The following is a 26,811-nucleotide window of genomic DNA, read 5'->3' as shown; positions in this document are numbered from 1 at the left end:
AGCCTGGAGGGCAGCACGTAGAGAGGCAGTTCCTCACATTACTAGGCTGTAACCAGCTGCTTGAATTTTACTTGGGATTTTTTTTACAGCCTTATCAACCCTGAAACAGCAAAAACATCAACACAGAGAACATTCAAATAACTCCAAGCCACTGCAGTGTGATGAATGCAGGCCCAGCTGTTACATGGGTATTCACGGTAGCTCAAGGCACAGCATAAGCCCAACACTTGTGCCTCCACCAGAAATGGTGTCTGTGCCCTGCTCCCCAGAGGCTTTGCCCACTTCTCCAGCTGGGAGAAGTCACTGAGCCAGCCAATGAGACATGCTGAAGGCAGAGATGAGTTATCACCCATGTGTTGAACATGCTCCACCCAGGCCACAGTTCTTTGTGGAGCCAGGAAGGTGGAGAGTTACAGCAACAAAACCACAGGATGTATCGTGGTAGCTCATACAGCAGCAAAAGCATCAAACTAAAGCAGATGTCAAAAGCTGTACAAACTCTGAGCCAAGAACAGAAAACAGGACTGAGAACACTTAGTGACTGAAGAAAACTGGGGCCATCTGCAGACTTTGACCACTGTAAATTTAGGCTCACAGCAGTGTAGCTCCATCAGCTTTGAAGCCTTTTTTAAATTCACGTTGGTATTTTCAATGCATGCAGTAAGGAATTGGCTAAGGAATTATATTTTTTTTCTAAATGCAGTTCAATAGGCATAAAAGGTCTCAGGGAAATAGTCCTTAAGCAAAGACCTGAGTTGCCACGTGACCGCACATATTTGAAATGAAGAAATGACAAAGCAATCTGTTCTTCCAGTACTCTTCACCTGAGGTCTGAAATAGTGGAAGAATTAGATGTCACAGACCTTTGCTTTCCCAAACCCTGGGATGTATTCAGGGGCCTCTCTTGGAAGTGCACGAAATGCAGATGCCATTGTGAACCTGTCTTCTCAACAGAAAAAGCAAAAATGCTCCTGCAAAGCAACTAACTAATAAAGAGACACAGTCTTCAACTTTCACTGCTATTTTGGGTAAGCCTCTCACACCCCTCGACTGCTCTCACTGCTCTCTCAGCTGTTAAAATATATGTGGTGGTGAGGTCTGCAGGTGAAAGCCACCTCCCCAGGCAGGATGGGTCTAGCTGAGACCCAGATGTCACTTCCAGAAGTATTGAAGAAGCATGAATTTCAGATAAAAATAACAGCACTCTGAAGCTGTCTTCTCAACACAAAAAGCAAAGAGCTGAACAGTTACCAGATAAAGTAAAGAAGTGACACTGTGAGCAAGGACCAGAACCTGTAGCATTCTCCTTTGCCCAGTCCCCAGAGCTGCATTCCCTTCTTCCAGCAACCTCCCATTTGTGCTGTGTAGGAGAAGATAGGGAGCAGCCAATTCCCAGCAGTGCCTAAGCCTCACGGACAGGAGCCCTGCAGAGATAAGGATCTCTGCTGTCAGGACAAGTGCTCCAATATCACCATCCAATTACAACTTCCACAAAAGGAGTCCCCAGTTTCTCTTTCTTTAAAGCTGAATATTTACCCTTTTTTTTTCCTGTTAACTAGTGCCTAGCCTGTGCATCCTCTCTCCCACACCTAGTTAAAAATGCATTCAGAGGAGGATCAGCAATCAAACCAGTCTGTCACCAGACAAAGGTTGGACTGAATGTGCAGTAAAACCAACTGAGCATGCAGTAAGTTTAGAGTAGGTTTCTGAACTAAAACCCTCTCTCAGCAGCCCCTGCTGCTCCAGCTCGTCCAAGCTTCTTCCCAGAGTGCTGAACACCATGACATGCCTGCAAAGGAATGGTGCATATTGGAAAAAGGGGTACCAGAAGCCGTAAGTTTGAGTAATAATTTTAATATTATTTTTTAGCCACAGAAAAATAAAAACATTTAAAAGAAAGCGCTTTCTTGGGCACTGAGTTCAGCCAGTCCCACAGAAATCTCCTTTTATATCACCATTAAGCGAGCGGGGGGAGGCAATCCTGCTCCCCCTCCTGATGGCATTCCAAGACATGATGGCCACAGAAACATTAACTTCCCACTACAGAGCCACAGTCAGTTATATAGATAGGCTTACTATAAATACAAAGATTATCTACCAATTCCTTTAGGCTTCTGTGGTAATGGTTAGTCACCTACAGCAGTGACGGGTTGGACATTAAGTTGCAACATAAACCCAACATTAATTACTATGTTAAAATATTTTAATTCTGAGATCTGAGAACAATTTTCTCTCACACACAAAGGTATAAAGCAGCATGCATACCCTTGAACAAAGACACATGTAGCCTATCACCAGAGAGGTGACAACTTGGAGTTACCTTCTCAGAGTAAAAAATGCATGAGCTCATATATATAGTAATAAACAGAAAGACATATAGTATCTTTTACATATGTGTATATATATACACACACATTCAGTATGTCTGTACATACATTTCTGTAAATGCTGTCATTGTGGCATGTGATTATCATGAAGTTTGATAACACACTTTTTCTAAGCATCGTAATTTGAAGGATTCATCTTCTTCACTGTGTCCAGAGGTTCTGATGTCATGCCTTCCTCCCTACTCTATTACCTTTTCTCCTCTCCCATCCCTTCCCAAAGGCTGAATTCAGAAATTATGATAATTATTTTTTTTTTAAATGCAGCTGAAAAGGCAGTAGAGGAAGAACTTTGTATCCCCTTAACTTACAAGTGTTATAAAAAAGCAACCCAAATAGGACCACTGGGTCAATAATAAAAACCTGCAGCTAGTCAGGAGTAATACACAGTTCTGAAATAGATCCCTCCACGTGCCACCTTCCCATTTATTTTTTAACAGTGAACATTGATCCCTGCAGTGAGGGGGGAAGAAGCTGAGACAGAATTTCAGTTTTTTATTTGTGTAGTCAGTCAAGTATATTGAGTTTCCAAAGAGTTTTAAAAGGCAGAAGCCCATAAAATACAACATATCTCCACAGCATCAAAACCGTTAAAGAAAAAGATTATAAAATCATACAGCTGGGTCAGCACTGGAGTATGGCTGAAGAGAGAAACCCTACAGAAGGAACCAAGAAGTTACTATCATGGCAATGCATTGATCTGAACAGGCAACACCCCTGTGCCTCCACTGGAAAGCTGTTGATCCCACTCCTCAGTAACAGCAGCCAAGTCTTAGAAAGAAAAGGCTGATGTGCAACTTGCTGGTTATTACAATGCTCACCCTGACAGGAACAGCAATCAGCTGTCAGGAGCCAGGAACTTCATGCCATCCTAGCACCAAAGGAAACTGGTCCTAATTATGAATTTCTCAGATTTTCTTACTCAGAAACAAAAGCATAACATGATGCTTTATTTTATCAACCTGTTATCTAAAGTCAGAGTCTGTTTTTGTGTATCATAAGGCATCACATGTCATCCATTTAACTACCACTGAGCCAAACTCCTCTTTGTGTGTCTTGATCAAACAGGATATCAGTCTTGATGTGAAGGTATCAGAGGTCTAGTTTTGTGCTTGTGATAATTATATTCACTGCTAAAAGTTGATGCCTCCCATCCCCTCACCTTCCTGATTTCAAGATGTTGAGCTGTATCTACCAGATACTCAAGATTATTAAAACTTTCTACATTACATCAGAAGCACTTCAGTATCCATTACTTTCTTCCTATTACTTCCTGTTGCCATAGTTATGTCCACCATAGAGTCCCCTCTGTGGTAGGAGAGTACTCTGTCCTTCACAGGTAAACTTGCCAACCTATGCAATACTCATACTGCATTTCAGTCCCCCAAGGAACCAGGTAAATAATCCAGCTGAGGGGGAGGCTGTCCTCTAGCTGTACCACCCCTCAGTGGGTTAAAGATCCTCCCACCATTCAGCAGCTGCTCAACAAAGATTCTTTAGACCCCTAACTCCAGCATCAAACATTGCCATTATCATTTGAGCAGCATTTTACCTTTTTTGTTCCTGATCCTTAATAAACCAAAATGTTCTGTTCTACAATGCCATTTCCCAGTCCCACCCAATCCTACCAATCAGATCTCTAGTCTCCAGGACATGAGAAATAAATCACTAAGGAACTGACTTACTATTATATATTAAAACTAACAAAAGTTAGAAGAGGCTGGCAAGGACTGGCTGTACACGAACAGAATGCCAGAAGATACCACCTGTCCACCTCATTTCATTGCAAAAATCAGTTTCCTCCCAAGGGAATGTGAATCCATCCAAAACAGAAGCTGCAATAACCTTGTAAAATCTCCACTGATGGGAAACACCTGCTTTACATTGTGCACACAGTAGTAACTTCTGAGCCTATGCTGCTGCCTAGATACATGTGTCCCTGTTAAAAAAAAATGATGACCTTAAAGCTAATTCAAACAAGAATGTAGCTCAAATTGCTCCACCTGGGTGCATCTACTTATTGCACACATTTTTCTGACAGAACTTCTATCCATTATCAGGGAAACACAAAGGAGAGCTACTAAGGGAACAAAGGCGACGGTGACAAGACGGCAAAGGTTGTAATGAGATCTCTCAAAGTAGAAAAACAGAAGCTATCTAAAGCCAAAACTGTATTTTTCAGCCTTTTTTTGTAGCATTGGCATGTAAAAGTAGATTTCAACAAATTCTAGTAGCAAACAATAAAAAATCCAAATATATGCAAATACATAAAGAGCACTAAAAAGGCAGGGTTTGTTGCGGAGTTTGGGTTTGTTATGGTTTGGTTTCGTTTTGGGTGGTTGTTGGGGGGTTTTTTGAGTATTGCAAGCACCTGTCCTTTAGCCATTCTTTCCAAGACAGTGCTGCTACACTGCTGATGCAGCACCCAGTGCCTGTCAGATTTCTTTCATGACTGCATCGAAGTGTCGCTTCCCATCTAAATACAACATGGACTCTGAAATAAAGTGGAGAAAAGAGAGAACCATATTAGAACTCAGTATCAATACTGAGCAACTACAACTATATAGACTGGCAAAAGCAAGAAGCAATCCACACTGTCATCAAAGCATAAAATAAATGTGTTTTGCCATGAAATCCTGTTAAATTATTGAAATGCCAATAGTTCATCTACTAAAATGACCAGTGTTTCAAGAGAAAGTCATCTTTTCTACAGAGTTATGATGACAACATATTCATTGGATACTTGCCTCCATATGTATTAGGTACAACCCGTGGGACCTCATTTTCTGATATAAATGTAAAATGGAAGATATTGGTAGTATGGTGCTCCCTGGTATTTGCATCATAAACTTCACTGTGCACTCGAATCTGGATGTAGTTTTTTTCTGTGTAAGAGACCTACACAGTTAAAACAAGAATTATAGCTTGTAATTTACCATTGGTGCTGAAAACTGCAACAGACTTCATTACACCATTTAACAAGAAAAGTCACACGCTCTCATAGGGCACTGTTTATTATCAGTGACTAGCAGTGATCACAGCAAAGATAAGGTTTGCTCCTTTTCGAAAAGAAATCAACTCCTACCTGTGCAGAAAGCAGTAATAAGGATCCAATCTCAACTGGCTTCTGAAACATGATATCATCAACAGATACAATAAAGGGTCTGGAACCCCTGAGGAAGCAAAAGAGAAATTTTGTCTCAAGAATAAAAAGGATGTTTGGAGAAATTTAAAATATTTTATTGGCAGCATTTTAATGAAGGGTTGCTAGAGAACAAATCTCTTCCTTAAACAAGAGGCCACAGGAAGTGCTAATGAGTTATGTCATCACCAAAGACAAAAGTAACTGGAGGAAATCTTTCACACCAATAAAAGTACACGGTCTCTAAGGACATGTTATTGCATCATTATTCTATCCTATGACTTACACTTGCTAGATGATCTTCATGCCACCATTGCTCAGGCCTCAATTTTCCAAGCAGTGACACAAACCACTTAACTTTGTATCCGGCAATGCATACTCCATTTAACTGACACATAGAGCTTTGCTGGGTGATGACTTCAGTCATGCTCAAGTAGTTACTAGAAGGTCAGAAACCATTCCTTTTGTGTATGGAATGAAAGGATGTAATATTTATTTGCTAGAATGTCTATTTTATATGGTTACAAAGAAAATGAATCTTCAAAAGTTCATCTGAATACCTTGGTAAGTTAAAAGAAAACAGAAAATGGATGTGTTTTCTATCTTGACAAGTGATGCTTAAAAACCAAGCTCCAAGGAGCAAGATGCAAATCTCTTTGTAAATACAACAGGTGCCCTAAGTAAAACAGCCCTGTGCACTAATAGTTCAAGATTCTACTAGACACCTAGGTTTTCTCAGCTCAGATAGTCATTAGGTTGGTTAGCTTGGCCTTCCTGACCTATGTATATGTGCACAGTGATCTGGATTATATAAATATTCCAGGCCTACAACTCACCCATAGCTGCAAGCAGTTGCCCATCCCAGTTCAAATGCCTTTCTCATGAGAAAACCCCCAAAGATTCTATTGAAGATGTTCCGTTCCTGTATGTAGAAACAAAAATCAAAACTCTTTTCAAAGGATTGTGTTGAAGTTTGCACTTCACTTTACAGTATTTAACAGAAATCCCAATACCTGAATATATAAAAAGCACTACTGAAATATACATGCAAAATTCAAAATGCCCAAGGCAACTTTACTTATTAGGAAAACAAAAGATAACAACTCAAAATTGTGTCAGCAACCAAAGGCTAAACTTTTTGCAAACACTTTACAAAGGAATTTCTTTACACAGAATGAATAGTCTAGTAAGAAAACAAGGTCATTAAAGATCTTCTATTTTGCAGTGGTAACCCATACAAATAACAAAAAACTGGCAAAAGAAACTATGATCTAAATACATTGCAAGGACTATAGAAGGGAAACAAAATAATGGTTTGACTAATCTTACATAAAAATTCAACCTCACCCACTAGACCAGAGCTCAAAAGCCCATCCAGCCTGGCCCTGAACATTTCCAGAGGTGGAGCATCCACAAATTCTCTGGGCAGCTTGTTCCAGTGCCTCACAACAGTCATAGTAAAAAATTTCTTCCTACAATCTAATCTAAACCCCCCCTCTTTCAGTGCAAAGCCATTACCCTTTATCCTGTCAATTCATGTCCTTGTAAAAATTCCCTTTTAAAGTTACTTCTTAATTACTTCTGTAATTCATTAATATTTTTCAAAATACCTGAGGATGGCAAATCTGTAGGCCTTTTAGCTTTGTATCTTCCATCCACACTGAATTGGGCGGTAATTTACGACTCCGGAAACTTACTGTCCTTTGGAAGAGACAAAAAACTTTACAGTCTACAGAATTAGCAGAATTCAGCAGCCAAAAATGCATAAATAGCAAATGCAGACACATATTTAAAAAATCCCACAAAAATATGGAACACTAAAATAACCCCAAAACAGAAAGGGTGTCACTAAACACTATTCCAACTGACCTTGAAGCCTTATCTAAGATAGTACTTTGATTTGTTACTGCAATAAACCTATGCTCCTGATCCTTTGAAAACTTCTACTAATGTTCAAGTTTATGTGACTTATGAGGCTCAAGAAAAGCACATGAAAGAAAAGATGAATCACAACCACAAAGCACACATTTTGTCAGAAAAACCTTATTCTGTTTTTTTAAGTCATAATAGGAATTAAAAGCACACAATGAGCTAACAGAATAATTCAACATCAAACACACAGACAGTTTGAGGTTTTCAAATCCAGACAGAATGTGTACAAAATACATCTGCTAATTTTAAGGGAAAGCATGTCTCCCTTTAGTAAACAGTTTTAAAAATAACAACTGTATAATGTTTAAAAAATTACAAATTATCACAAATATAACACTGCACTACTGTCATTAGACACTGTTCTATCACCATTGGCATCAGATGATTCCACATCAATCTTAAATATAAGAGAAGTATGCCATCAACAGTTTCTCTCAAATAATGTTGTCAGGTCACACTACAAAGTTATTTGGTCATAATAAGGCCAGTTCCTGCCCTCACAGGTTTTTTAACTAGGTATCATGGCAGAAAACTCTGAGACTGTACAAGTCATGGTTGTAAAACTAATCCATTCTCTTATTTGGTTAAACATCATTAACCTTTTTCCTCAAGATCATTCCTAACAGCTTGCTCAGGTCTTTGTGCTTACAGTGTCCCTTTCACCATCTTGGTACAGCTAACACTATGTAACAACTGAAGACTCTTTTGAGAGCTGCAGATGTCACATTAAAGTTTGTACCTACATTCCAAATAAAATGCCACAGAATTTAAATGTGTTCATTTATTCCAGACTCTTACGAGCACCCACTCAAAAGGCACCTTTCTCTTTCATAATACATCAGTTCTCCTCCACCACTCCCCTTCTTACTTTGTGTCCAAAGTATGAAGGAATATGTCATGCACAATGTTTCTTTCTTCTGCAGTGGGAGCCATTTTCAGTAAGGAAGCAGTGCTGAATTCAATCCTCCTCAGCTTGTTCACTAAATATTAAAAAAAACTCATAGCATTAGAGTTCAGAGAAAAAAACAAATAATGGTTCTGACAATTTTAGCTTGGAATCAACTGTCTTTCCTTTTTTATTTTTTCCCCCGTAGGTTAAAAGCTGTAATTTCCTGGTCCAATCAATTCAAACACAAAGTTGGCTTTTAGAATTGACTGCATCAAAGAAAAAATAAAGCAGAAGTTTACTGCTACCTCACCGCTTTGATGAAGAACTTCAATACGTGTATTATGATACCCACTGCTTCTACAGAAAACTTGAGTACTACCCTCAAAGTACAGAAAAACATATCTAACAAGAAACCCTACAGAACAACCACCTTCGGGTTTTGCCAGTGGTACAAGAATGGAAATCTATGACAGAACTCATTACCATAGGCTGCAATGATTGAAACTTTAGCTTAAAAGATCTTCAGTCCAGTTTATTCAGTCTTCAATGTTTCTCTAATTCTCTGCTTTAAAACTTCATCTTGGAATAAAAGAAGATGGAACTACACACTCCTTCCCCTGCTCTCCCCCTTTTCTTTTTCTCAGTGTCTTTCCAAAGGGAACATGGGCACCCAGACAGTAAGGAGCTGTGATGCACTTAGGCAGGTCCACCATGGGGTAACCCATCAGCCAGAGCATTAGGAGAGCCTGGGCTGCACTCAGACCCGAAGCAGAGGGAGCATCCTGCAAACACAGGAGTCCAGGGGGTGTGCAGAGCACATCAGGAGTGCCCTTATCTGCCAGTTTAGCCAAATAGTTTCCAAGTATGTGATAGCAGGCTTTGAAACTCTCTTACACTACTGACACACATGAGCCAGAAAAAAAATCTGATTTTAAATAAATTAGGAGCATTTCTAAGTAGCAGAACTGCTGAAGTTTACTTCCTTCCAGCTATTGAGTTGAACCTGAGGCAGATGTACATACTACCAGGAAATATGACATACATTCTCCTTGCTTGAAGATTTCTTCCTCCTCAGGACTCTCAGGAACGAGTGGATTAACAAATGCTGGCCTATGGACAGGAATTTTTTTTAAGTTACGAACTTCACAAGAATTTGTTCTATAAATACATTATAACAGTCTTCCATTTTTTGTTACATACACACTACAAGATGAAAAGACATACTTCAGGTTATATCATAGAAATAATTGCATTATTTCATAATGTGGAGCTGCCAAAAGAATATCCCATTAGCTTTAACTCTGAAGAGGCAGTTAAGTGATCCAAACACTACCTAGTGTAATTAATAAAGAGATGCATCTCTCCCTCTTAAGAAGATAAAATTGTACCTATAAATTATAATAAAGATTATTCAAGCAGAAAGCTGCTTAGAAACTCAGCAAATGAAGCCATGATGATCTAGGATAGACTAAACCAAAAGCTGAATGGTACCATTCCTCCTGGAATAGAAAGAGCACGGTGGCATAGCTAGCAAGTGTTTTTATAATCTACATGCTCCCATGACAGCCTTATCAACAGCCAAAAGCTGTTTACCACATGTACTACTTATCAAAGAAGATTATGACATGCCTTGAGCACAAATTTTTATGTTTATTTTACCGCACAAGTAAGTTTACTTTAACCTAATTATATGACATTTAATTATTTTCAAAAGTAAAGGCAAATGGTTATTTTCAAGAACCATTCTTTCCTGTAATTCCTAATTATTATTTTTCTATTTTCAACATTTATACAAATGCTCCAAACAACATATACATATACACAAAGTATGCACTGAACAATCCACCTCTACCCCAAGTCTTTACTTGTGCTGGTGACAAGAGGCACACAGAGAGAGGATCTTTTCTCCTATAACAAATTGCTCTTTCCTGGTTTGCTAAATCTCTGGATTTTGAAGACAAAGCAGCTCCTTCTCCACTGCAGAGTTTATTTCCCCTCTCCTCAGCTCAGGACACATCTACCTCAGCTCTCCTGCCCAAGCCCCAAGCTGCTGAGATGCAAGTTTGCTATAGTCCAAAAGGCACACAACCACATTTCTGTGGCACTATAGCCAACCTATTGTACCCTGTATCTCTCTGAAGGGTTTTTACCTCACATAAATACCCTCCTTATATGGACAGAAACACAGCTGGCCTGTGGCCAGCTAGCCTGTACAACAGACACTAAAGTTTGCATCTATCTGCACAAGTCCATGTAGGCTTGTCCTCAGTCAATCTGCTAGTGCATAATGACATCAGGTTTGATGTAATTATTTTGCAAAGTTAGTCCTTAGAATGAGAACCATAAATATAAGTGGTTTTCTTAATGTATAGTATGTTCATTGGTTCTAAAAAAAATCTGAAGGAAACCAAACTAAAAACTACTCCTAATGCTATCAGGACTACATAATTAAATAAAGTAAAACCCCTTCATTAAACACACCCTTCTTCATTAAATACAAGCAATTATTTAAACTAGTTGGAAACAGGAAATAGTTTATTACTTTGGCGGGCTGTACAGGAAAGAGCTTAAGAAATACAACCATTTATTTGATGCTGGAGTTATAAAGCAAAACTGCAACTGAGCAGCCTGTTAGTTTAATGACTAAGAAATTATAGATAAAGTAAAACCAGAAAAAGAACAAAATTAGTGTTTAGGGGTTTTGAAAGTTCTGTGGGAATACTTATCAGTTCCATGTTAGTTACACATGCAAGTTGCAGCCTGAATTATTCTGGTGACACTTATCAAGTGTCTATTAGGGAATTAATGGTATTGTTCACTCAAAGACTATTTAACTACTGAAACTCTATCTTTAGCTCTAACAACTACTAGAATGCAATTGGGTTTCTGGCAGATTTATTCACTTCTTGTGTTCATTCAGCCCAGTCACTCAAACGAAGGGAAAATCTGTTAAAGAAAAGGGTCAGATCCCAAGACTACCACTAAATCCTGGTATCATTTGACTGCTGAAATCAATACTCTGAAGCTTGTCACAGGGAAGTTAACACTTGCCAGCAGAAAACATTGACTATGTGATTCATTTAACACCTACATTATAGGGCTTCCACACATACAGAGCAAGCTGCCACATTTGCCATTTTCAGCACAGCAAGAGTCAGAAAACTATTTTCCTGTCCCACAAATTACCGTTTATTCTCTGGGTCCCGGGCCACCATGACAAAGGTTGCATCTAACACAGGGCTGTAATCACCATCATGTAGCTAAGAGAGACAGAAAAAAAATGTATTATTAAACTCTAAAATTGTAAACATGCTTAGCAAGCTCTTTAGTTGACATCAACTATGTGACCACACTGTTAATTTTGCTTACTTTCACATTCTGTCATCCCTTCCAACATCTCTCACAATAGGTCAAAGATAAGGAAATAATGCAAATTAAAACTTTAGTTTCAGGAATTCTGCAGTGAAACATTTAGTAGGGAATGCTTATTAACTGTTTTCAGCTGGGAGAGGAGAAAATCAACACAGGCATTGTAAACGTACCCACTTAACATTTATTCTGAAAAATGCCAAAAAATACTTTTCTGTTAATACCAAACTGCCACTAATGCCAGCACTGCAAGGAACTCTGACAATAAAGGTGTAACATTATCTTCTACATAAGAGATTTTATTTAAGGAGACCAAGCGAATAAAAAAATATTTATCTGTTTTTCTGAATTATCACAGAATCATAGAATCACAAAATGATTTGAGTTTGAAGAGACCTTAAAGACCATCTAGTTCCAACCCCCCTGCCATGGGCAGGGACACTTTCCATTAGACCAAGTTGCTCAAAGCCCTGTCCAGTCTAGCCTTGAACACTTCCAGAGATGGGGCATCCACAACTTCTCTGGGCCACCTGTTCCAGAACCTCACCACCCTCACAGTAAACAATTTCTTCATAATATCTAATCTAAACCTACTGTCTTTCAGTTTGAAGCCATTGCCTCTTGTTCTGTCACTACAGGCTCTTCTAAAAAGTCCCTCTCCATCTTTCTTGTAGGCTCCCTTCAGGTACTGGAAGGCCACAATTAGGTCACCACAAAGCCTTCTCTTTTCCAGGATAATCAGTCTCAATTCTCTCAGCTTTTCCTCACAGGGGAGGTGCTCTGACTATTACCCCTCTGACTATTTTAGTGGTCATCCTCTGGACTCACTCCAAAGGAATCACTAATATCATTTAAGTGTTTATAGCATATCTTTTTTACTCTAAATAATTAAATAACTGAATTAATGTTTCAGTTAACTAATGAATTCATAGTAAATATTTATTAGAAATGTTAAGATTTTTTAAATTTAATTATTAATGTTCCTTTTGCTTCCTGCATAGTGTAGCCTAGTTACAGCCTTCATTTATATCCCATTATTATTTAATAACTCATTAAAAAAATTATGCTACACAGTAGATAAGATGAGCACATGAGATACAACTTAACACCAAATCTGAATATCAACATTAAAATTCATAAATCTATAAAATGATAAGGCATAAGGAAAATAAAGTTTTTCAAAAGCAGGGAGAAGCTTATTTGAGATCATGCAGAGCACAGACACCTATTTTTTTCAGTAGGAGTACTGTGCTGCACTTTAAATACAAAATACTGGTTAAGAAAAACACGTCTTGAAAGATTAGCAAGACTGCCTTGCTGCATAGAGACTACTGGAAGTTGCCTTGGTCTTCAGAACATTAGGGCTGCCTCAAGCCCTGCAGAAAGTTATTCTAGAATACATAATTTAGATTGCTCATGCCATTGTCCAGAATTTCCCCTGAAGCACCTCATGCCTGTCATAAGATGGAGAGAAGTCACAGGAACTAACCTGCAGCATGTGCATCGTCACTTCCATTGAGGTCTTCCCAACCCAAGAAACATTGCCTGTGAATTTGATGTCACAGTCTGGATATATAATCTTCTTGCACAAATCTACAAGACAAACATTAGGGGTTACTGGAGACAGATCACTCACATCTAATACTAGAAAGGCCAGATTCTCTAAGGCCTTTCTGTGTTCTGAAGGTGGCAACACGCGCAAAGACAACCCAGAAAAGCTGGTTGTTGCAAAGGACCAAACTGCTAGTCTGCAGTTTCTGCCTTTCCAGACTTCTCAAGCCAGAACTGGAGTAGGAAGCAGTCACACAGGTGGACAGCAGACCCCCGGAGGTGTTCAGCAGAACACGTGACACAAGCAAGGTCCCAACTCCACCAGAACAAACAGTGTTCCATAATGAAGCTAAGAAACCCAGATGCCAAGAGAAAACTAAACATAGAAGTGTAGAAAGCATGAAAGTTGTATTTTGAAGTGACATATGAAATGCTAGAAAGCACTACAAAATCCTCTTCTCTCCTTCCTTCAACAAAAGCCCCAATACTTGAGAGTTCAAGGCCAAAACAAGATGAAGTGAACTAAACAGGAGCGTGAAGAAGGTATCCTCAACAACCATGGGAAGGCAGTGGCTGCTGAAAGAGTAAGACAAACAGATGAAGCCATTTCTATTGACCAAATTGCCACTTACTGATTTTATCCACCAGAGCTGTGACTATGGATAAGGGAGACTTTGGTTGCATTTCCTGCTTGGTGTGAGTGTAGCAAATAAGAACTGCGGAGAGAACAAAAATTGAGTCAGCTCTTTAACAAAAACATTAGTGGAGCAGATCAAAGCCATCTTTGCAAAGCATGAGAAGTACCTGCAAAACACAAACTAAAATATCCTACTGTAGGAAAGCACAACTTCCACATTTTCATGCATTTAACATATGGGATTGCTATAAAGAAAACAGTGATGCAGCAGCTCAATATTATGCATATTGACTCACTACAAAGAGAAATTTAGCTAAGCACTTTAAATCAACTCATCACTCTACTCCAAATCCCACATAATCTATTTTCTCTACTCCTGAAGCCCACTATCTCAGATTCTTCCTATCTTCTGTTTTGATTTCATGCAGGTTGTCCAAGGATACATGCTATTTGAGGACTTTTAAAATACTGATTCCTTTAAAGAGGTGAAGATCAAATAAGATGTGCCTTACAGGCATGAAAGCACAGTCAGAGATATTTATCACACTGCAGTCACTAAAAGCCAAACCACTATTTAAACTAATTAGCTTTGTTCTTAAGAGCACATCCAAGTAAACAGACTCCTTAGAGTAATTCAAGGCTGCAAAAATAGGGTTTGTCCTAGTCCTCATGTGACTTTCACTCAACACAGATTCCCATAATCAAAAGTATCTGTTTGGACTTAACAAGATAAGAGAAGAAAGATCTCTGTCCTTCCAAGTAATCTATATTTCCCCCTAAAATTACTGGAGACACAATTCTAAAACCTGTTATGCCTATCAACTCGTTACATCAATATGGCCATTCTGAATATTGTGTAATTGGGACAGAATCTTGATTAACCCAAAACAATACATCCCCAGTGGAACTGACTGGAGCACAGTATGACTGCAAACAAGGCAAAGACATTCTGTGCCATCACAGAAAAAATAAGATGATCACAGATTTTCAGGGAAAATAAACAAGGCAGAGAATGAAAAACAGGCTCATCTCATCTAACAATGGAGGATAGCCAACAGTTTGAAGTCTCCTTTTCTAATTCAGGACAGGTGCTGAAGCCAGTATCTTCCACCTCCCGGAAGGAAATATATAAATCATCCAGCTATTGTGTCTATCCTAGATAGACATACATTCACTTGTTTCTCTGCCTTCCTCAATTTTGTGTATCTGGACCCTCAGAAGGAACAGAAAAAAACTGTTCCATTCACAGCTTTCCCTCCATAAGCACTTATTCTTTGTCAAAAACCTCCATTGAAAAGCTCCCAACCAGCTACAGAACTTTGATGAAGAAGGAAGTCACCTGGTGACTTTTTAAGATAAAAGTATCTCCAACAACCTAGTACTTATTTTAATTGCAATACAAAAGTCAAAGATCTTGAACTTTTCAAGACCACAAAGAAATAAAAAGAAGAAAAAAAAGTAAGGATGCTAACTCATGAAATAACTGAGCCGGTTTTACCCTTAATATCAATTTGGAGACAGAACCCAAGAATATACATCAATTGTTTTTAATTTGTTCTCAGTGGTTACACTCTTTTCTTTCCAGATTATACACTCTTCACCCCAAAGGGAAGATTAAAATATTTCCAACCTCTGTTGGGTTTTGTGTCAGTTTTTGTTGAGTTTTTTTTAAGAAAAAACAATCTTAAGTTTTAATTTTCAATACACACTGTGCAAATCATCTCTGAGCTAACACTCAATGCAGATTCAGAATCTAAAATCTAAAATTCACTTTTCAGTAAATTATTCTTGTAACTGGTCCATTAAAAATTTGACAGAGGCAAGAAGCTGAAGTGGAACAATTTTGTTTCTGTCTGTTCTTTATCATCCATCCTTTCTTTCCAGCATCAGTGTCGTCTTTTTTTCCTTCCCCTTTGAGATAGCACAATTATGGGATTCTCTGCCCGAGGTCATACTGTATCACACTAAACAGTGCTCAGCAGTACTCAAAATCACTTTGTGGAGTGTTTAAAAGGGCACAGATACATACCTCCTAAACTGTCGAGATCTTCAAGGATCCTTCCAAATCTGTAAGACAGGGGTTTTGACAATTAAATACCTACTTACATAGCAAATGGAAGTTAACAGTTTCCTGTATGTGTAACATGGTTGCTTTGTTACCTTACACTGTTGTGTACATTCAGGTACTTTTCTCTTATTTCAGGCTGACTTCCTAGAGGTAGAATAACTTCCAAGTAGCTGTCCTTCATTCTTCTGGGAGGGAGATCTTCCTGATGTTTTGCCAGTAAAGTATGAAGAGCTTTTCTTTCTTGCATTGCTTGCACATGATCACTGGTAAGAAAAAAAAAAACAAACAATCTGTCTGGAGCATGACAACACAACTGCAACCCCAGCTAAAAGATGTCACACTGATGATTATCAAAATGAAAACCAAAACGCAGTGAAAATAGCAAGACACAGTAAGTGAGCCTTGAAAAGAAAGTGAGATGCATATAATGAGAGATGCTAAGCAAGACTACTGCAGAAAGCTTTGAAATATCTTTGTGTACAAGTGGCAAGCACATACTTCACACTTATGAACAAAATTAATCTAATTCTGAATGTAACCAGAATGGTTCCCCTTGAAAAGAACAAATCAGATACAATTTAACCTATGAGTTTTTGTGCATATTCATGTCTTCCATAGCTACAGTATCACAACTCTTGCCACAGTGACAATTTTAAAGAACTGAACATCAATTTATACTCTCTCCCAAGAAGTAAAGCAGCTGTACAGTGCTGGCTAGTACTAAGAACAAGAGAACTAACCTGCTAAGATTTGCTATCATCCACAGGTGAGTTGCCCCTTTACAGCATCAGTTCATACAGCAAGCTAAAAGACAGGGAAAACTAACCTATTTCTTTCTCTCTCTCTCTTCCTACCCAGATATCTTACGACTATACAGAAAAGTTACAGAAAGAAACAATACAGAGAAGGGAGCACTGCTCCTTTAGAGCTACTTTTCCAGCACCACCAAATCAGAGGGGCTGCAACTCTCACAGTCAAATAAGGGCCAACTTACTGTCACTTCTCTGCAATCTATCAAGCTGGTTCCTTGCACAGGTATCTACAAGATGTAACAGTCTTGCCCAATGTTCTCTCTTACCTGTTCCACCAAAGTTCCCTCCTCTTAAAAGTGCAACCTAACCAAATAAAGCAAATATTTCATAACATCCCTAGAATCTATTAAAAACCTAAGGGTTAAACATGCAACACCTCCAAGGAGTATGCAAAACTATGGATCCATTTCATAGAGCAAGGCAAGGCATAAAACACCAAGCAACCAACGTTAAACTTCTGGATATGCATCATTCCTTCAGTTAGTGCAAGCTGCACTGCTGAGATCAGTGACACTGTGTTTAACAAAACCAGAGAGGAAAGAGAGAGGGAAAGAGAGAGAGGGGGGAAAGGAAGAAAGGGAGAAAGAGAGAACCTTTTCACCAAAAAGAAAATTTGTCTTAAGTTTTGACTTTGGATGAATTCTGGGTATTAGCAATTTAAGATGCAGGCTTACTTGGTTTGAGTTTTATTTCAGAAAGTCAAGCTTCACCATATTTATATTCTCTCTTTTCTGTTTAATAAGTTTTTGGGAAATATGAATAATCCATAATCAAAGAGAGTAAAAGTCTAGCAGAAAACTTCAGTTAGTTTAATTTGTTTGTTTGTTTTAAACAAGAGATATGGTTTACCTATTCTTGGCAACATGACTACCACAGAGTTCAGAGGAAACAGAAAGATAACAACCTCCTCCAGAGGGTTAATGTTTGAAATTATGCCACGGCATAGAAATAGAATATATGAGATGATTAAGGAAAGATGTAACATTCAAGATAATTCACCTTCAGGCTTTTTAAAAAACTTTTTTCCAAGGTCTCTCAGTGAAAGGTTTAAGAGAAATTAATCAAAGAGTACATCAGAAATTTGTCTACAAACACAAAGAAACCGAACAATAAAAATTCGATTATATTCTGTTTTCACCAGTCCCATCCTGGCTCCTTTGAGGTCAGCAGCAGAACTCTTCTTGACTTCCACTTCAGAATTTGCACTTCAATATACAGAAGTATGGGGCTCAACGCAGTAACATTTTTCAACAAACAAATACTGTTACACACTGCAGTATTAGTCATACAGTAACAATAATTCACCTAATTATTAACTAACACCTGCCCTAAACATTCTGAGAAATGTTTATCTATTTCTGAAATGTCCACAACTTCATCTAGACTACATTTAACAAGGAACAGATTAATAATTTTAATTACAATTTAAGTACAAAACCAGAATAAACATATAAGCAAGATATTTCTTTTTAATAATAAATGAATACAAAATGCCACTGGCCTTTACAAGAGAAATCACAAACTGAAGTTTACTTTTCACAAAATTGATGGCTGAAGGTGTTCCTCCAACATACATGTCTCCTCTCTCCCAACAATCCAGATGTATGTATATCAGTCCTTCTCTAGCTCCAATTTCAGGACCCCTATCATCCTGTTCCCTCAGATTTGTCCTCTTCAGTCATTCTGAGGCCTCAATTTCATCCCCAGCTGTTCAGTCTCCACATGTATCAACTCTTTGTCACTGCATTTTAAAAGTGGGATCTCAAAGGCTACATGATCCATGCCCTCCTAACCTCCCCAATTAAACCTGTCATTCTCAAGCACTCCCAGCTATGGTCTCCCCAGCTTTACTTCTCCATGGCAGCTGAAGCATTCAGTACTCTGTAAACCATTTCTGCTGCATCTTGCACAGCACAAAAGACATACCTATCTAAGAAAAACACTGCTGTGCTGATCCTGGCTTCAGTATGCTCTCCTTCCAGGATGGGGGCAGTGGGTCAGATTTGACCAGAGCCCTCTAAAATCTCAATCCTCCGATGGTATTTCCACACGGAGTCATTTCTCCCCAGCCATTCTGGGCTGTGGGAAAAGCTTTTTCATAAAACAATTTCTAGAGCCCTTTCTAGCTGACCCACTGAAAATTTCAAGCCCCTTCATGCTTAGACCCTACTCTTACTAAGCAAAAATCAGCTTCCTGGATTCAGGCACTTTTGTTAGCATGCCTACAATTCTGCCTAGATAAACTGAACCAGAAGACCTTCATCAGACATTCTACCCAGGTGAACCTCTCTTCATTCCCCTATCAGTGCACAAAGTGTGTAAGAAGAGCAAACACAGCCATAAGAAAATTAACAATACACATGGGACCAACCAAGCTGCAATACATAATTCCCCTAGACTGCTATACTGAATTTTCCAGAATTGTAACAGTAGAGGATTACAGACAACTCTGGCTTAGTCAACGTAATGGAGAGGGAGGAAGGTAACCTGAATAAGGTCAAAACGTCAATTGTTTAAATTATATGTAAATTAGTCAAAAATTAAGTTAGAGCAGACAAAGGAAATGCTAAAGATGCTCGTGATTAAGGAGACCCTAATACTGAGCTGACAACTTTCCAAAGTGACATGCAGCCTGCTTCACAGTGAACCAACCTCTGAATCCAGTGCAGGATAAATTCACCATGTGGGCAATCCACTTACAGGTAACTCAAAGGTAACAGCAACATGTCATTGCCAGCCAGACTGACTCTACAGCTCTTGAACTTCCATTGGATTCAAAGGTAACGGGACAATCTTTTACACATAAACATCATATACTTTGTTCCTTTGGTGCCAAAGATCTTCTGCCAGAGAAATCTCAGAAGTTTGTGATCCACAAAGTACCAATTCAGAAGCCTTGTTTCAACTACCTCAGTTTCACAAATAAAGTAAAATACATTTAATGCACACTGTACCTCCAGTTGGTAGATGCTCCCACTATATCCCTCAACTTGTTCCGCACTGGAAAAAAAAAAATCAAAGCAAATCAAGCTTAGTTCTGCAAGTGATGAACGTGAGGTTGCCTGGCGTTAGAAGGCATAATCCTCATCCCAGAACAAGAAAATTAAACAAATTCATGCAAATAGCAGCCCAGAAACAAAAGTTTGGCCAAATTCACTGATGCTGTTAGTAGGCATATCACAGTAGTGGGTTGAGTTACATGATGCCGTAGCTCATTGTGTACAGCCAAGAAGGTGTTTGTTAGTGCAGTCACCACCAGTGCTAATTAAGAGCTGAAACAGAGAGTGGATCGAGATCAGACTGAGGAATTATGGTATGAAAATATTACAGCCTAAAAACAAACTGTGGAGATAAATCAGAAAGTCATAAAAGAACATAAAAAGGAACAGTGCAGCTGTGAGAAAGGGAATGAGAAGAATACCAATTCAACAATCCCACCCACAAAGGCAAGTAACAGCAGCAGCCTGGCTCTCACCAGCAGGGTTTTAGAGCCCAAATTTTTAGCAGTCTCCATGTTATGATACTGAAGACAGGACTAAAAAATTTATTCTGGCCTTGTTTGTACTATCAAAGTGGTGGATTCTCCATCCTGGAGGTTTTTAAGATGAGACTGGATGTGGCACTTAGTGCCATGGTCTAGTAACCACAGTGGTAGTGGATCAAGGGTTGGACTTGATGATCTCAGAGGTCCCTTCCAATCCAGTTGATTCCATGATTCTATGATAAGAGTTAATACAAGTTCTGCACAAATCTTTCTTAAATCTCAAGAATAATCTGCACAACCAGGTTTTCTACTCTTGCTCAGATGAGGTTGTGTGCCAAGGTCCCATCAAATCTATTAAACTACCCTATTGCTGTCAGGCAGGTAAATGTTGGCTATTTGGAAACACCTGAAAACAAGTAGCAACAATTCCCACACTCCAAACAGAAGCTGAGAATTGTATAGTAGGGATTCCTTGCTTATTTGCAAATATTTTTTATACAAAGAGGTTCAAGTATTAGGACAAAATAGAGACATATCAAGCAAGGGCTACCACAAAAACATCCAAAATTTCATGGTGAAATAGAAAGAGGGCTGCTGGTGAGTCACAAGCTGATGCTTTATCAGGCTTGGCATTTTTCAAGCTAAATGCCCTGTCAGACTGTTCGTAGTGATCAGCAAACTGTCCTCTGAACCCTGAAGTGAGTCTAGCATGATTCCCTAGGATTTAAATTCCCCTCTCTCAGTCAGACCCACTCAGCCCTCCTCCTGCTCACACGGTTTCTGCCCAAGTCCCCCCACAGCACCACCACAGCAATACCCCAAACCTTCCCTTTCTTGTTCCTTCCCTTGCAGCACCCTCAGCCCCTGCCCCTACACTCCCAGCCTGTTTTTGCTCTGTCTGCCCGAGCCAGAGGCAGGCAAAGGGCTGACTGCCAGCCAGCACATGGATCCCAGTCACTCTCGAACAGCCAGCAAACACCATGGTCTGTGGGTGACCCCAGCACTAGCTCTGGCACTCTAACAAGCCTCTGATTTAGAAGCCAATTTTCACAAAGCTTGTGTAAACACGTTTCCCTTTGAGATTGGCGGCTCATCTATTTTGGCTGATATCAAGTAACAAAGGGTTCTGGAAGAAGAGGGGACAGGAAGATAAGCAAACAAAGACAAAACAGATTGCTTAGGTCTCATTTATTTATTAAATTAGGCTAAAAACTCTTTTGAAATGAGAAGACTTCCACTACTAACTCTAAGAACAAAAAAAAAATTCCAGTGAAAGAAAGTGATTAAAAATCTTGAGAGTTGATTTTTTTTTTTTAAGGGAAGAAGGTCTGATTCTTTTTTATTTAAGAAGCAGTAGGCTTATTTACAGAATAGGTACTACTTTCCTGTTACTCATACTCCATCTGTGAAGCTGCCATAGCATGCACTTGGTAAATTCAGTGTTAGCAGAAACACTGTTACAGCTTCTAGAACACAAAACCTCAATTTTTCAACAGTGCAGACTGTTCTGGGATGGAGAAGGAATAAACAGCACTTTCTCCTTGTTTAAACTAAGTTCATCTTCATTTGAAAAGCTCTGAAAAATCTCAAGTTCAAACCTGCAAAAATGTATATAAGTTGTTACTCCCATTTAATACTTCTGATTTCAATTTTAGACGTACAAACATTTGCCAGGCTGAGAACACATAATTTTTATCTTAACAATAAAAGGGACTACATGCAAAAGCATTTCTAAAATGTTGCCAAGCTAAATCTAGTCCATTTCATACCTCATAAGCACATAGTTTTGCTCCTTTTTTTTTTTTCCTCCTTCTTGGAAAGACTATACTGCCCTTCTAGATATTATGTATCTTACAACAGAAATTTAAGTAATTAAGCACAAAAATCCATAAACTATTTCTCTGTTATTATTTGGCAAATGTCTTAAATGTGCAAAATGGGACTTATCCATCATTAGCATGTTGCATATTTCACAGTATCTTCTAAACTCTGAGCAGTGGATCATTAATGCCAGAGTAGAAGGGTCTGAGTTTATTTGCACTGTGCTGTGGCAAAGGACACAAGGATAGCTGGGCAAGATCACCGCATTCATCTTTGCCAGTGAGATCCATATCTTATGTCCTGGTGCCTTCCCAGGCTGTATCCAGGTTCAGGCAGACCACTGCAATGTATTTGACCACCAGTTTTGGTACAGAGCTTGGACCGGACCCAGGTGAAAGATGCATATTCCAATGTCTAAAATGAAGCCAAGTACTGCAGGAGCTGCTGCTGTGAGAGATTTTGTATCCCACAAACCTCTTAGACACGTGTTATCCAGCACAGCACCACAAACACAGTGTGCTGACAGAGATCTGGTCCAACAATACTGCCACAATTAAGATCAGAGCCATTCACCCAAGGCAAAGTGGCTGTAAGCAAGTGGACAGAGAAGAACAATAGCATTTCATTTTTCATGAATACTAAAGTAAGGAAAAACAGTAGCTGAGTAAGTTTAGTGCTATAGCAAATACTTTAATATGTACAGATTACCACAACACACCATTATTCACATGAATAGGTGAATGTCCTGTGGAGTAGAAAACACAGGTTAGATTACCAATCAAAAGAAACAATGCAATTTACATCTAATTTAATCTAGTAAGGAGTTACCTGGTTATTCTACCTGCTTCAGTTCCATTCAGGCACATGTTCCTTAATGTTAGTAACTGCAAGCAACCTGTCCTTGCCTGATTTACGGTCAGTATCTTGGTGTTTTCAACTCAGTCTGTCCTTTCCTTACAAGTTAGCTTTGCAGTTCCTTGTCTACTGACTCTGTGGTATCTGCTTGCTGCATAATCCCAAAACGGTTTTTCAAACTGGTGCTACCATATGCTGTTGACAAAAACTATTAACTTTGGAAAGAATAACTGCAGCGTTTTTCAGGAAGTGGGATGAGAGCTATCTCAGAGGAAACTTCCAAAGTCTGCTTCATGTAGCCTTTGGGAGAACCATGGAAGAAGAAAGGGCACTCACAACTGGGACCCAAAGCTGGGAGGAAGCATGTGAGAAGCTAGTTAAGAAAAAGTATTTGGTTTTGTGATACATAATTAAAGGATGGATACATAATTAAAGGAAAGTAGTTTATGTATCAGCAAAGGTTTGTGTAATGTTTAGATGCTACAATTTTGAAACAGAATCTCAAATGTTTACAGTTATTATAATCCTCAAAATATTAGTACCTCTTGAAGTACTAATATTGGAGTACTAATCAGAGGCAAGGCCAGGATGGCCTCAATGCTTCACTGTTTTTACAAGACTTTTAAATATCTAACTAAAAAATTAGGATAATATTTGCAAATATTCAATATTCTGTATCCTTGCTTCTCTCCCTTAATATCCTAAATTACCATTTATTAACAACAATGAAAATAAGTTCTCTAGTAACGAATGACCCTCATTCTCTCTTTTACTTGATAACTTCTGTTTAGAGAACAAAGGGGAAAAGAAGATCTCAGATACAAGCAAAACTCCAGGAAAGAATTATTTGTACCTGGCTCCAGCCTTTTTCCTCCTGCTCTTTTCTCAGTTCAAGGGATTAGAATGCAAGAAAAAAGTTTTAAAGCTTCTGAAACAGGAACATTATGGTTTATTCTTTTAGAGTGCTGCAACAATCTTTCCACACAAAGATCTATTGACAAGAGCAATTTCACGAGGCAATGCTGCTGATCCGATTAAAAGATTTCTCCGAGTTTACAAAATTAACTGTATCGACACATTAAAGTTCTGTAAGACATTATTTCTACTCAGTTCCCCCACTTCTTGGCCATTCTCTCTAGTCCCATTGTACCTGTCTGTACTATGCTGACTTTCTATCTAGATCCAACCCGAGCAGCATTTATCCTGCCAGAAAAGAACCCGTGCTCTTCAAAGACTAGAGAACCAGACAAGCCCCTAAATGGCAACTTCAGTGATTATACTTGTGCCATTAACCCCCAAATAAATACAGTCACTTTCTGCTGCTTCCTAAACCCTTATACCATGAGCTAACAGCCAAAACCATGCTCATTATCCAAACAATATTAATACATGCAGGGACACTACCTGAAAGAATAAATTCCTTAGAAACATCATTAAATCTTCTGGAGTACAGTCAATTACTTTACCTTCAAACATGTCTAGAAGCACTGGGGAGCCAGTGGTCCCAGAAGTGAGTGTCCTAGCCAGAACAGAAGGAAGCTTCCTCATGATGCACAACCTACAGGCAGAGCAGAAGAATTTAGTGTCATTAAAAATAATACCATGAAAATAATTTAGGATTTAATTTTGGAATTATGCTGATTACTTCAGAAGCACCACTCTTTATTTTCAGCTTGATTTTTAGAACTAGATACAATCAGTACAACAGTTCCAAGACAGTTGAAATTCCAGCTGATACCTGTACTTGTCTGAAAATGGGAAGGAAGGATGATCCACTGGCAGTAATCAATCTCTTCACTGACTATTCAGATGCCCTGGGACAATCAACTTAGGCCCAATACTAGCTTCTACCCTGTAGCATCTTAATACAGACAGGGTCCATGTGCATCTAGGAAATCATCCATGACCCCACCCATACACTTCTCTAGCATGCATAGCAGTGGAAGGAGGAATATCCCAAAAAGGATTTCTCAAGGTCTCCCAAGCAGTCCCATTGAGCTAAGCCTGGTTTTCTCCTCCATGGGTTAGTACTGCAGCAACTCAGGACAAGCCTAAATTGCAGGATATAATCCTCTTAGCTATTAAGCAAGAAGGGACAACCCCGAAACCCTTTAGAGAATGTAATCCGCTCACAACTCAGTAAGTGTTCTACTAGGTAGTGGCCACCACTACTCCTCCAGTAAGCAAAATTGTGGTAACACAAGAACACACAGAGGGTCGGCAAGTGTAAAACCCCTTGTGACAGTTCACAGCATCATCCTGTCAGGGAACATGGATTACTGGTCCCTTAATTTTTTTCAGCTGGGACTGGGGTTTCACCTCAAAAAAGAAAAGGTGGCAGGTCCTCAGGCACTAGCAGAAAAGCAGGGCCATATCTATCTGCATATATACCAGAAGTACTTAGGAGAGTGAAAGGGAACACACACAGAGATTACGGGAATGGCAATTCTGAAACGCCTCCGTAACTGCTGGAGCCCCTAGACTCGTGTGTCCCGCACGGCCCGCAAATGCCCTCCCGCTCCGCCCGCAGTCCCACAGGACTCCTCTCCCGCCCAGTGCCCCGGACCGGCCCGGGCACCGGGGGAGTTTCGGGTGCCCCGCCCCGGCCGCGCCCCGGGGCCCTCACGGCGGCGGCTGCCCAGGGCCCACCGGCCCCGCCGGAGCACCGCCGCCTCCGCCCCTCAGGGCCGGCTCCCCCCCGGCCGCCATGCCCCACCCGGGCCAGGGGCAGAGGGCTCGGGGGCCGCCTTACCGGGAGGGCAGCATGGTGCTCGCCGGGGCCGTCACGGCGGGGCCACGCCTGTCCCAGGCACGCGGTCCTCCAGCGCCAGCGGCTCGCCGGGCACAGAGCCGAGCGTGCTCCTGGCGCTCGCAGCCGGGAGTTCTCGCCCTGCCTGCCCCCGGACCGCCCGGCCCCGGCCTGGCCTCCCCCTGTCCCGGTACCCGCACAGCGTGGCCGCTCCCGGGGGCGGAGGTTGGGGCCGGACACCGTTAGTCAGCGGGCGGGCCCGGCAGAGCGGGCGGGCCCTGCGTAGGGCTTGTGTTCAATAAACACCGTGTTTTTTTTGTTTTAATGCTCATTTCTTTCCCTGTGCTGTAGGAGGGCGGGCTGGGCGGCTCCCCCCCGGGGCCGGGCGGGCTCCTGTCACACGGCCGCGGGGGGGATGCGGCCTCCTGCCCCGGCCCGTCACTTGGGGGCACTGCTAGGGAGGTAATCGAGAGCTTCGGAATTTCCTGGGCAGAAGACGATTTAGGAAAACACAGCTGCGTTAAATGAGCTGAGCGCTTTGCACAGGCGAATAAGCAACAAATTTAATTCGTCAGAATTGTTTTTTTTCCTGGGAGCTGAAGAACCTTGGAGCAGAGAGGGCATCGGGCCTACGCCAGGGTGCGCGGGCAGAGGGGCAGCCCCGGCTCTGCACAGAGACCGTGAGGAGCAGACCTGGGAGCACTTGCCGAAACCGTGTCCGCACCTCCCGGGTGCTTGGATCTATACGGGTGTTAGGAGTTAGCGATGAAGTTGCTAAGCACACCTTGCCAAAGACTTATCAAAGACACCAGCGAGGCTGTATGAGGGCACAAGAAAACATGTTCTAGAAAACAGTGAAAGTACATTAACCGAATTATTCATTACTTGCAAGTGTAACACCTGATCACTCTTTTCACTGTCACCTTCTTTTTGATAAATTGCTTCTAAACAAACAAAACTAATTGAAAATATAGAGTTGGTGTCTTTTTTTATATGAGACTTGTGATTGATTGCAGTTTTGAATTGATTAGTGTTTTGAAAGACCAAGTGACTGATGTGCCTTGGACACTGAGGAACCGACCCTTGCTACTAGCACAGCTTTTCTGTGGTGGATGTGG

General features: G+C 40.2%; 1 protein-coding gene across 5 annotated transcripts; it reads right to left on the bottom strand.

The window, feature by feature from the left end:
- Window positions 1-1,838: 1,838 nt before the first annotated feature.
- Window positions 1,839-25,913, bottom strand: ACOT9 (acyl-CoA thioesterase 9). Of its 5 annotated transcripts, none has more exons than XM_027637143.1 (16): window positions 25,697-25,912; window positions 24,411-24,502; window positions 22,808-22,834; window positions 19,739-19,784; window positions 16,065-16,235; window positions 15,934-15,971; window positions 13,900-13,983; window positions 13,206-13,309; window positions 11,534-11,607; window positions 9,390-9,457; window positions 8,327-8,438; window positions 7,137-7,227; window positions 6,363-6,448; window positions 5,470-5,557; window positions 5,132-5,282; window positions 1,839-4,878 (listed from the first exon to the last, which is right to left on the bottom strand). In XM_027637143.1, exons 1-16 carry the CDS (start codon window positions 25,708-25,710, stop codon window positions 4,820-4,822), a joined length of 1,305 nt encoding a protein of 434 aa, XP_027492944.1. In that variant the 5' UTR covers window positions 25,711-25,912; the 3' UTR covers window positions 1,839-4,819. The 5 variants fall into 5 exon arrangements, with proteins under 5 accessions (XP_027492944.1, XP_027492951.1, XP_027492979.1 ...); XM_027637150.1 differs by lacking the exon at window positions 25,697-25,912 and adding an exon at window positions 24,695-24,844 and having other exon boundaries at window positions 24,411-24,504; XM_027637159.1 differs by lacking the exon at window positions 22,808-22,834 and having other exon boundaries at window positions 4,771-4,878; window positions 25,697-25,913.
- Window positions 25,914-26,811: the final 898 nt, after the last annotated feature.

The sequence above is a fragment of the Corapipo altera genome, unplaced genomic scaffold, assembly GCF_003945725.1.
Source record: "Corapipo altera isolate COAL_440 unplaced genomic scaffold, ASM394572v1 0, whole genome shotgun sequence".
Taxonomy (NCBI): domain Eukaryota; kingdom Metazoa; phylum Chordata; class Aves; order Passeriformes; family Pipridae; genus Corapipo; species Corapipo altera.
The sequence above is the reverse complement of the archived record's forward strand: the minus strand, read 5'-3'. Positions and strand labels throughout refer to the sequence as shown.

Excerpts from the sequence above, each read along its gene's own strand:
- ACOT9 (XM_027637143.1), bottom strand. Across the intron at positions 16,236-19,738 it reads GGAGCATCTACCAACTGGAG|TGATCATGTGCAAGCAATGC; the intron begins GTACAGTGTGCA and ends TTTTCTTACCAG. Across the intron at positions 4,879-5,131 it reads TGTACCTAATACATATGGAG|AGTCCATGTTGTATTTAGAT; the intron begins GCAAGTATCCAA and ends ACTTTATTTCAG.